This window comes from Moschus berezovskii, chromosome 2, assembly GCF_049115385.1.
Source record: "Moschus berezovskii isolate FMDL1 chromosome 2, NW_MosBer_1.0, whole genome shotgun sequence".
NCBI lineage: Eukaryota > Metazoa > Chordata > Mammalia > Artiodactyla > Moschidae > Moschus > Moschus berezovskii.
This window is the reverse complement of record NC_142461.1, coordinates 104,156,249-104,168,561: the sequence shown is the minus strand read 5'-3', so window position 1 is coordinate 104,168,561 and position 12,313 is coordinate 104,156,249. Positions and strand designations below refer to the sequence as shown.

At 40.6% G+C, this 12,313-nt stretch overlaps 1 protein-coding gene across 1 annotated transcript in view; it reads left to right on the top strand.

Annotated features, from left to right (window-relative positions):
- Nucleotides 1-6,896, top strand: part of DPP4 (dipeptidyl peptidase 4) — an 85,741-nt gene extending 78,845 nt beyond the window's left edge. The window contains exons 24-26 of the mRNA XM_055397366.2: nucleotides 3,272-3,344; nucleotides 3,602-3,675; nucleotides 5,790-6,896. Of these exons, the coding sequence (XP_055253341.2) occupies nucleotides 3,272-3,344; nucleotides 3,602-3,675; nucleotides 5,790-5,891 (249 nt within the window). The 3' untranslated portion in view covers nucleotides 5,892-6,896. The remainder of the gene's footprint in view (nucleotides 1-3,271; nucleotides 3,345-3,601; nucleotides 3,676-5,789) is intronic.
- Nucleotides 6,897-12,313: the final 5,417 nt, after the last annotated feature.

Sequence of the window (12,313 nt, the reverse complement as noted above, 5' to 3'; positions counted from 1 at the left end):
TGAGGCTGCCTGGCTCCCAGGCACTGAGAGGTCCCTCTTGATGCCTCTCCCAGCGAGCAGGGGGACGTGCACATTGGAAATGACACTCTTATCTTGTGGTTGCAGGGGAAGCCTTTGTTTTATTTTTCGCTTGCTGCATTAAAGTATTTGTCTTTCTTTCTTTGTAGTGTAATATTGTTAATGTAAAACAATTTGCATCGTGACACTTTTATCACAGTTTTCGTCTTTTTCTCAGTATGTTGCATTTCTCACCATGTCTAGTTCATCACAGCTACAGTGTGTACATCACAACATTTATCTTAGGCTCAGGGTTTTACTTGTTTATAAAAATTGTCTTCTTTCAGCCTGTATTCACTCCATTTAAGAAAAAAAAAGGCAGCCAGAAACTGTTTTGGTCCAAACTCCAGTAGTTATCACATTCCTTGCTAACTGTCCTGCGTATTTATATGTCTTCTAACTATTACTCTATGTTTCAATGACATTTCTCAGTTTTATGGCTCAGGGAGGTTGTGAAGTAGCTTTTGCTCTGCACTCTGCCAAGCAAGGAAGCCCTGGGAGGCTTTTAGAGGTGGGGGGCGGGGGAGGTGACACAGCTGTATATTTGGGTCAGGTCTAGGTGTTAAAGGTGACTATCTTTGGCAAGTGAAGAACTTGCTTCTCGTGAGGAGAAACAAGGTGAAGGAAACAACTGCGCAGGCGCAGGAGGACGGACGCGGGCGCCCCGGCCGGGGGCTCCCTCCGACTGTCAGTGTTCACTGTCTGTGTGTCAGCCCCAGCCTCTGCTGTCGCCAGGTTTGAACCCTACACTGGCCTTTTTGGTAGATTGATTTTGACCCTTTCCTCTCCCCGGGGCAGAAAATCGCGCAGGGTTCTATTGCTGCGACAGGCGCTGCATCAGCCACACAGTCCAAAAATGCCTCATAAATCTCGCAGGGCCGTGCAAGCGTGCTCTCTTCCAATGAATGCTCTCTTCCGATGAATTCGAAGAAGGCCATGAGCACGCAGGCGCAAAGAATACCCCGTGTGTCTGTTTACTGCAAATCCCAGGACAGTTCAGTAACAATTTCTTTCCTCCTGTATTTTTGCTGGAAGTTCGCATTATAAGTAGCTTGGAACTTTACTGGCGACTCGGTGCAGCTTAGGAGGTAAAAGAGGTTCTACCGTCAGAATTTTTGTCCAGCTCAGATTTCCTCCTGTAACCTGCTGCACTTGATTGTCTCCATGTAGAAGTGGGGTTGCTATTAATAGACCTATCGTGTAGGAATGTCATTAAATAGAGCGGTGCTTTGATAAATCCTTTAAGATGCTTAGCAGAGTGACTGGCAGAGTATACAGTAAATGCCAGCTGTTATTACTAATGGCATTGTGTATGGATTGAAAGTGGGCAAAGCATATTTCGGTAAATTTCAGAATGACAATATTTTATTTCACTTCCCCTAGCTGTTCCCACTTGCCTCTGCAAAATTAGGACGGAATATAGTGAACAGTACAATATAAGTGGTTACCTTTCTTTCACTTATCCCTTTAATTGATATTTAGCACTGTATTAAATGCTCAGAATAATGAACAATATAGACAGATTCCTTTTCTCATGGAATTTATTGTTTAGTTGGGTATATAACAAACAAATATTGATTGACAAAGAATAAATCAATGGATAGAAGAATGGATGGAGTAACATTGGGATGGATGAGTAGATGAATGGATGGATGGATTCATCTGGGACATCTCACCAGATAACACATTTCCCTAAAAGTAGAGTAAAATAAGAGTGTGCCTTTTAATGAGTCCTAGATGTTTATTCTGAAAGCTTGTGGGTAAATTCTCAATTGGGTCAGAAGTGGCATATGGTCAGGACAAGTGGGACTCAGCCTGCACAGAGTAAGAGGGCCTTTGCACTGTTTTTCGGGACAAGATCACTTTGTCAATGCAAACGTGTTGGGTGACTTTGTCCTGAAAGCTGTAGACAGAATGTCTTTTTTCCAGAAACACTGTTACAATATCCTAACATTAGTATCGGTAATTTAACCTTAAGAAAGGCCACATCTCTTGATTCCTATTTCAGTGACAGTAAGAGGAGTTAATCCTCCTCCCATTTCAAACAAAACAGTGCTCAGCAGCATGTCTCCTGGTGCACAGTTCATTGATACTGAAGCTGGGGCTAGAATACAAACACTCGGACCGTAGCCCCATCCTCTTCCTGCCAGACCTTCAGGGTGCCCATCCTGATGTTAGCTACAAAGATATCTGTAAAATATAGACCTTGCCTCTCATCAAGTTGACTTGATTCACCAAGATGCTGCAGGACAAGTTGACCAATTTGAAATCTGTTGGGAGGCTAATGGCCCTTCCTCTGCCCAACTCATAATGAGACAACAAAAGTAGGCCCCAGCTCACCCCTTCCCGAAGTCACTACAGTGTCTGTAACAGTTTCACCTTCATCCCAACTCTGCAAACATCTCCAAATTAAGACCAGATGACTAGTTCCATACTTTCAAAGCGTTTTCGTTCGAGACCCCAGCCTCATTTTAGAAGTCCTTCCTAAGGTTATGAAGCAGCCTTCAAAAAGCTGACCTCCCAGTTTTTTTCCTAATTACCTGGCTTGGTCCAATAGCGACATTTCCCTCAAGACAGAATGAAGCAGACAACCAGCCACTGATTTTCTAAGGCCATATTTGATCTTTGTCACCCCTCTACCCTCCCATATGTTACATTTGCCTAGGTTTCAAACATCTGTTTCAAAAAAGGTAATGCCTGCTTCTCATTCAGAGCCTAGCAATGTGGACCAAAGTTCATATGACATATTGCAGAGTATGTTTAGTTGCAAATGCTATGTACAGGCTCTTTGAAATGTAGCATGTATGGCACCATGTGACACATGGTTGCCATGGCAATACACTTTTTGGCTGAACTACAGCATAAGCCCATGGAACATACATTGCTAATATGAGACTCTGCCCTGTGCTAATGCATAGGACCCAGCCAATCTGGGATCCGGGACTCAAGGGGTTTTGCATGCAGCCTGGGTGGCAGGTCCCCTCTTCTGCATGTGCAGGGAAGATGTGGCATTCTCCCTTTCCAGTCCTCCCAAGCACAGGGCATGCTGTGCATTCTGCCTTGCATGGAGACAGCATTTGCTTGAATATCGGTTTGCTATATTTTGTATCAAAGGGGGCCCCAGCTGAAAACATTTTATTTTGTAAACTGAAGTGAAAAATCAGTTTATGGCAGATCTTTTTTTGAATAATGACATTCTTTTTCCCAATTCCAGAATTCAACAGTCATGAGCAGAGCTGAAAATTTTAAACAAGTTGAGTACCTCCTTATTCATGGAACAGCAGATGGTGAGTTTCAGTTAATTAGACTTTTTAGTATCACAGACAGGTTTGCAATTTCACTACTGACAAAACAAAAGCATGAGGGGCAAGACTGTTACATTTACTTCAATAAAACAGTGTTGCTTTCCACAACTCACTTGTCTTGGGATAAATGGGATGCTGAGTCCTAGAACTTCAGACAGTCCCCTTTCTTCTTGTGCGTTTTCCTACCAGAAAAGTGGAGCAGCTATTAGTTACTTTCTGTTTCCTTTCTCTCCCTGCAGATAACGTTCACTTTCAGCAATCAGCTCAGATCTCTAAAGCCCTGGTGGATGCTGGAGTGGATTTCCAGTCAATGGTATATGGCAAAGCTTCCTGCAAGGGGAAGGAACTTCCTGGTGGGGTCTGGTTCCCCTCTCACAATTATTTCTCTCATCAAGGTCCCAGGAGAAAGGGACAAAAGCAAAAAAGAGTCTTATTTTTCCAGTAGGAAGTTGAAGAAGTGATAAACTTGAGCCAGAAACACAGTTCAGTTCAGTCGCTCAGTCGTGTCCGACTCTTTGCGACCCCATGAATCACAGCACGCCAGGCCTCCCTGTCCATCACCAACTCCCGGAGCTCACTCAAACTCATGTCCATCGAGTCGGTGATGCCATCCAGCCATCTCATTCTCTGTCGTCCCCATCTCCTCCCACCCCCAATCCCTCCCAGCATCAGAGTCTTTTCCAGTGAATCAACTCATCGCATAAGGTGGCCAAAGTATTGGAGTTTCAGCTTTAGCATCAGTCCTTCCAATGAACACCCAGGATTGATCTCCTTTAGAATGGACTGGTTGGATCTCCTTGCAGTCCAAGGGACTCTCAAGAGTCTTCTCCAGCACCACAGTTCAAAAGCATCAATTCTTCAGCAGTCAGCTTTCTTCACAGTCCAACTCATATTCAAAATCAGTTAGGGGTCGAAAAGCACAATATTGCCTATCTTGTGAGTGTCAGATCCCTAGTCTTGTGATTGCTCTTCTAGCCCTATGATTGTCCAATCTCTCCCTGCTGCTGCTGCTAAGTCACTTCAGTCATGTCCGACTCTGTATGACCCCACAGACGGAAGCCCACCAGGCTCCCCCATCCCTGGGATTCTCCAGGCAAGAACACTGTAGTGGGTTGCCATCTCTCCCTAATTTGACTCAAAAGTAATCACTTACCCAGTGAAAAGTATGGCAAAGTAATTCTAAAGTGAAAGCAGCATGATAATCGCTCAGCTCAAATATGAAAATCCATCTGTAGTACATGTTACTAGCCCTTCTAACAAAGGTGGGGTATAATAATCAGCACGTTTCAGTTTTTGCAACTTCCATGTTATCTTTTGTTGAGCAACTACAGGTAATAAACAATTAGGCTGGGTTTATAAAGTCAGAAATGGCTAGAGAGTTGTTGTTGCCTGTTTAGAGGATGTTTGTATTAAGCAAAATTCGTTTTATGCACTAGATCTTTTCAGATTAAGAGAGAAAAAAAGTTTATATGTGTGTGTTGCACTAAATATTTTTGTGTTAAGAGCTTTGTTGTCAGTATTAGCTTTAATAGCCTGCTTCCCCTCACTCTCTTTTAACATACACACTTTTCTCTGTGCTCAGTTCAAGCAGTACCTACTGTATTTAAAAGCGGGACAGTCATTTGATACCAAAAAACATGGCACATATTTTGGGGGTTAGATTCCTATGAGGTTGTGGTGTATATTTCCACTGTTCAAAGAAAAGACATGATACTTTATCATTTTTTGAAAGTTAATTTATATCTCCATGATATATGTTTTCCTGGCAGTGACTTCCCACTTGCTTTTGCCTCAGGTCATCAGCTCTTCCTAAATAAATGTCAGACATACAGAAAAGAAATTCCAGTGAAAAATCTTACGTGTTTGAAAATAATACATTTGATTTTTGACTTCACTTATGCTAAACATATATATGGAATACTGAAGTAGATTTTTCTAGTTCCTTAGTGATATACATTAGGAAAAATTGCTTTTTAAAAACATTTAATAGTTTTATTTTTTACTGCAGTGGAGGAAAAACTGAACAATTGATTACACTTAATTAAAGTGGGCTTTATGGGATAAACATTCCATCCTATGCATGATGACTTTTTAAGTGTCCTTTGAGTCAAATTTGAAAATGGACTTAGATATTTTCATGTAATACACATATCCTTAAAGCAGTGTGCAGTGAAGTCAAACTCTGGTGAGTTGTCTCAGCACTTACCAAGGACAACTGGCGACTCCTGCAAGACAGAGCTACATGTCTTGGAAAAGCTCTGGGTGGGGGGAGAGGGGATAAGAAAACCTGTTAAGTTTCAGTTTACGAACTGATTGAGGAGTTAAAACATTGTGTGTTATTCCCTGTATGCTCATGATAATTCATTTGGATTAAAAAAAAAAGGCAGCTGACCTCCTAATTCTGACCTCTCTCTTTTGTCTCTCCAGTGGTATACAGATGAAGACCACGGGATCGCCAGCAGCACAGCACACCAACACATATACACGCACATGAGCCACTTCCTAAAACAATGCTTCTCTCTACTTTAGCACCTCGAAACGGCATGCCATTTAAAGCTTGTGAAAAGCTACTTTTGCTCTCATTATCTCAAAACTGCACTGTCAGGATGATGCCTTAAAAATATACACTCAAATCGAGAAATGTCAGTTTACCTTGTTCCCAGATTTCGTATCTATAACCTGAAGTAGGGACTTCTGTCTTTGCAACAGACTTACCTTATGGAAATTTCAGTCTTTTTTTTATTATTATTATTTAAAATAATTTCCATATCAGTTGGTGAAACAACTAAGAATTGTTTTTATGGGAGCTTTGCAGAGGTTCCCTGAGCAGCATTATTTTCTAACTGAACTAGTCCAAATCTTGTTCTCTTCTTTGAAGGAATGGCAGGATGTGGGCAGTGATGTCACTAAGGCAGGGGCAAGAAAAGAGGGGTTAGGGAGAGAAGCTGGCAGGGCAAGGCTGTGAACCCCAGTCCCAGCCTGCTGACCCACCCAGGCTACTGCCAGCTCCTCAGAGAAGAGCTGTTCACAGCCAGATTGGCACAGTTTTCTGAGAAAGACCATTCAAACAGTCTCAGGAAATCATATATGCAAAGCACTGACTTCTGAGTAAAACCACAGCAGTTGAATAGACTCCAAAGAAATGAGAGGGAAACTGCCAACAATGCAAGGCCCCCAGGTGCCAGTTATGGCTATAGGTGCTACAAAAACACAGCAAGGGTGATGGGAAAGCATTGTAAATGTGCTTTAAAAATACTGATGTTTCCTAGTGAGAGAAGCAGCTTGGAAGGGAGATGTGAACACATCAGCTTGCCCTGTTAAGATATGAAAATATTTGTATTGCAAATCCTAACTTGAAGGAGTCTTTGCATCAGTTTTTCTTACTTCATTTCTTTGAGCATCTAATTAAAAGAATATTTTAACTTTCTTGGACTTGCTTTTAAAAATTGAAAATAAGCTACAAATGTATATAATATGATTCCCATTCTATATACTGTGGAATTTCTCCTGGTCAGTAATAAACATGCCTTCATTTTTTCAGAGGTGTTTTGTGTCTTGAATCAGACCTAAACTGTATTGGCATATGGACATGCTTACCCAGAAAGGCTCTTGTTTATTTTGCTTGTTATCCCAAACTGCCTTGTAAACATGGAGAGGGTTCAGCTTTTGTAAGAAACAGATACAAAGAAATGTGCTAAATTAAGCAGTTCATAGGGTTTTAATCTAATATCTCTACATATACAATTTCTGTTATCATACTTATATATAAGCTTTTAAAAAGTCAACTTAAAATAATTTTGGTTATTTATATAGTATATAATTTATAATTTCATTCCAGGGAACTATGATGAGGCACATAATATCAAAAATATCATCTTGATAGCCCAGATGGCTTAATGGAAGTTTAAAAAAGTCAACAACTTAAAGTGTTTAACTAATTATTTTTGGTTGACATAACTATATTAATGAAACCATAGATTTAATATGCTGAATTTAGCCTAGCAAAGTCTTGATAAATGAGAACACATAATATTTTTGTTCAATTATTTGTAAAAGGGCCTCATTTTTAACAATTGATTTTATAAATTCAAACATAGAAAAAGTTGTCCCAGACAGGATGAGCTACAGCATAAAAATCTAAATAGAACAATTGGAAAAAAATTTATCAGTTCAATATGAGAGTGGTGGATCATGCATAGGAATGGACAGAAGATTCTGAAATGGTTTCAGCTGTATTTTCAGAACATGGAATTGAGTGCTTTCTCCTTAATTAAGTCTGATATATTATTCATTCATTTGGAACCATAAGTCAACCCTCAAACCTATAGGGTTCTTGTCATAATTCTAATAATAGAGTTCATTCATCATGAGTAGCGAGACCAATCTTTGTAGAGTTCTGTAGAAACAGAAATCATAGGTTACATGTTCACATCCCGGACTGAATTTAGTAATCAGAAAAGCAAAGTAAGTAGAAATTCTCCTTTTACGTTAATTGAAACTGGATATAGTACAATATCAGATATTGTTTAGATACTAGTAAGACCATTTTACAACAGTATATATTGTTTAATATTAGATGCTATACAGATAATAAGACCATTGCATAATATCTGATAGTGTACAAGTATTGAACAATATCAAAACTCTATGAATTTGAATTTATTGTTTCTTTAGTTTCAAAACATGCTCCATGTTTTCTATGGAGCCCAAAGAAAATTAAAAAATCCCAGCACATATTTTTCATATAATGAGTTACAAATGGTAATAATGTGCTTGAAGTAAAAGTAAATTTCATCTGACCCTCATAAGACAGTTTCACTCTCCAGTAAGAGTTATGGATGTGAGAGTTGGACTGTGAAGAAAGCTGATTGCTGAAGAATTGATGCTTTTGAACTGTTGTGCTGGAGAAGACTCTTGAGAGTCCCTTGGACTGCAAGGAGATCCAACCAGTCCATTCTAAAGGAGATCAATCCTGGGTGTTCATTGGAAGGACTGATGCTAAAGCTGAAGCTCTAATACTTTGGCCACCTCATGCGATGAGTTGACTCACTGGAAAAGACTCTGATGCTGGGACGGATTGGGGGCAGGAGGAGAAGGGGACGACAGAGAATGAGATGGCTGGATGGCATCACCGACTCGATGGACATGAGTTTGAGTGAGCTCCGGGAGTTGGTGATGGACAGGGAGGCCTGGCATGCTGTGATTCATGGGGTTGCAAGGAGTCGGACACGACTGAGCGACTGAACTGAACTGAAGAGTTTTAGATGAGTTTTTTGGGAAAGGAAGTTAAATTGACAAGAGACAATCGGAGGGTATATTTGAAACACACAGAACTAGTCATGCCAGTAAGATATGCAGACTTGCTTGCCTTTAACTGTCGCAGCCTCCGCAGGTACCTGGATAAGATGCCTTCATAAGCAACCTGTTAGACCACAACAGCACCCAGGAGTGCATATCCCAAAGGAAGGAAGAAATGGTCACATCTCTTCTATGGATACATTGTCTCTTCTTAAAGTTTTGACAAAGATTTTTAGAAAACCACTTTTAAAATTATTTTTGAACTTTTAATGTTGGAAACCTTGCTAAAAATGACTACACACCTTCAAACTTTCTTAAATAACTGGCATAGACCATAATTCGGTGCATCCTGATGACTCTAGGCCACCACCACGAAGCTCAGTGATCACATCAGGCTGTTTGTCATTCTGAGTGTTTCTTATCTTCAGGTGGTCACTAAGGCTACCAGTTTCACCGCTTGGCATTTGTTGCTTTTGCTCTGTTGATGTGAGAGTTCTAATTTATAAAACTATTACATTTGTACAATATTTAAGATTGAATAATCTCTAAATGAAAAAAAAATATCAGTCAAGACTAAAGGAAGTCAACCCTGATTATTCATTGGATAGGACTGATGCTGAAGTTGAAGCTCTAATGTTTTGGCCACCTGATGCAAAGAGTCAACTCATTGGAAAAGACCCTGATGCTGGAAAAGATGGAGGGCAGGAGAAGATGGGGGCGGCAGAGGATGAGATGGCTGGATGGCATCACCAACTCAACGCACATGAGTTTGAGCAAACTCCGAGAGATAACAAAGGACAGGGAAGCCTGGTGTGCTGCAGTCCACGGGGTCACAGAGTCGGACATGACTGAGCGACTGACCAACAACAAATGAAAAAAAAAAGAAGAATGGGTTTCTTCAGACTAAGAGAATCACGTGTTCCCAATTTCGTGACAGTTCTTTCAGGAGTGTCCGAGAGCATTTTTACATACATCCTGAAAGATTTGGAGTGTGTATGCAGGATATGTCTGAGGGATACAGATGGTTGAGAGTGAGAGATGAATGTGAGTAGTAAAGCATAACGTCACTACCCGTAAGAAAAGCTCAGAGCACGGTATTAATAAGACCAATATCATGCTCAGAAGAAATGTATCATCTTTCTGAATGTCACCTTTATGTGACAGGATTAACATTTAAACTCAAAACTTTGAATTAATAAAAAGAAAGGTAATTTTCTTACTGCTAAAGTGACAATGGTTTTTCTGGAATTAATCTCCAGTAAACAATCAAAATTCTTATTCTAAATAATCTTTCATCTGAACAGTCACCCCAAGTTGGTCAGACTATTTAAAATGCAAGTATGATGAAAAGTGTGACTTAAACAACGAAAACTTTAGTTATTCCAGTAAGTTTCACCTGTGCATGGCCGGGTTATGCTGACTGACGGTGCTTAACTCACCCCTGGCCATAGGGTTATTGGGTTTTCTAAAGCATCTTGGGCCTCCCCAGTAGCTCAGAAGGTAAAGCGTCTGCCTACAGTGCAGGAGACCTCGGTTCGAACCCTGGGTCGGGAAGATCTCCTGGAGAAGGAAATGGCACCCCACTCCAGTATTCATGCCTGGAAAATCCCATGGACCGAGGAGCCTGGTGGGCCACAGTCCATGGGGTTGCAAAGAGTTGGACACAACTGAGCGACCTCACTTCACTTCACTCCAAAGCATCCTCTGACCTTGTTTGTTGAACTTTCTGGCAGATGTGCACGGTCTCTTGTGTCAGTCCTCTAAACCCTCTGTAGGGCTGTGTGTCCCATTCCATGTTAAGTGTGTTCCTTTTCATATTCAAGAGACACGAGTTTGATCCCTGGGTCAGGAAGATCCCCTGGAGTAGGAAATGGCATCCCACTCCAGTGTCTTGCTTGGAGAGTTCCATGGGCAGAGGAGCCTGACGGGCTACAGTCCATGGGGCCGCAAAGAGCCAGATATGACTGAGCAACTGAGCACATCCAAAGTCATAATATTTGTGACTTGTGAGGAAAAAAGTATTTTCATTGATTAGGTTTGGTTTTGAGTGTTAATCGCAGAAAGATGAGTGACAAGGAACATGGAACGTTGGGAAGAAATATTATTCAACCCAGTGCTGGTTGCAAGAACCTGAATGACTGTCCAGTTAAGGAGGAAGGCGGTCACATCGCGCCTCCTGCTGGGTGGTCAGTGCACTCCAGTCTAGGCCAGACAGACGTGTGTTACAGTCTCAGCATGGACACTCACAGTGAGGAACATTTTAAAGAACACTGTTCAGCCTCTTTGAACCCCAGCTACTTAATTTGAAAGAGATACCAGAATGCCTACCTTCGATAACAATCACATTGTTGTGAAGATTTATGCACTGTGCCTGGTTTGATGATTTCATAGTTTACACCAGTTCTCCCCATAGGTGTCTTGTGTCCGTAGGTGTAGGGCACATGAAGTTTCTCAATAAGCATTTGCTTTTCTTCCAGTGCTGCCATGTCAGTGAGAATCCTTTATGGATCTTTAACCATTCTTAATAAACTAAGCCACAACTTCTGATGTATTTTACTTACGATTCTGTCTACAGCCTTTGCGGGCTGAATAAACAGCAAAGCACGGGAAGAGCTAGGTTCTAGAGAATTACTAAGAAGGGATAAGACACTGTTCTTACCTTTAGGGAGCTTATAAGCAAATGGAAGAAATCTATAACTCTACACACACCAGAAGGTAAAAATACATAAATCCAGAGCTCAGTCTAGTGGAAGAGTAGATGAGGAATGTGGGATCAAAAGGTAAGCAGTGGGGAAGGTGGTTTCTGGACTCAACATGAGCCAGCCCCGGCTGAATTTTTTTTCCCACTTAGATTTTTTTAATTGTCTCAGGATTACTGTTCATACCATGTTTTTCTGAACATTAAAAAAAAAATACAACCCCAAACACATTATATAAAGGAATACTCTATGTGAAAGGATGTATCATGAAGTTCTTGTGCCTGGAGTTACTTATTAAGTACCTATAGAATATGCTTCAGCCTGTTTGGCTTCAATCATAATACAAGTTTATAGACCACTGATAGAGAGTTTGATTTGAGTCTCTGAGAGTCACCCTGGGTACAGGATTCACTTTTTCCCCATTATGTTTCCGATCATGTTGCCAGACTAATCTTTCCTAAAATGCATGCCTCTTCTTACTCAAAACTCTTAATGGATAAAGTTGAAACATCCTAATATAGAATTTACCAACATTTATAATGTCTCCAACTTGTGTTCCTACCTTTTCATATAGGTCCTCACTAGTCTCCTAATATTCCACCATGTTGGGCTGTCTGCTGAGTTCCCAAAATCCTATATTATCAAGTATGTCAGGCTTCTGTATTACCGTATATATTTACTTTTTAATTTTATTGTTTTCAATACTGACATGTTTGAGAATCACTGCAGTTCTTGGGGTAGGTTTCCTTCCCCATTACCATCCTAATTCATATGTTACCTCATATAACATTTTCTTCAAAGTTTGCCATACTCAAAATCCCATCCTTGAGTTATTCATTGCATTCATTGTACAACCAACTCTGTACACATCACATTATGTTAAAGCTATGTGTCTACCTTGCCCTTGGAAGAAAGGATCACAGTCCTATTTTCAAAGTTCCAGCACAGAAAGTA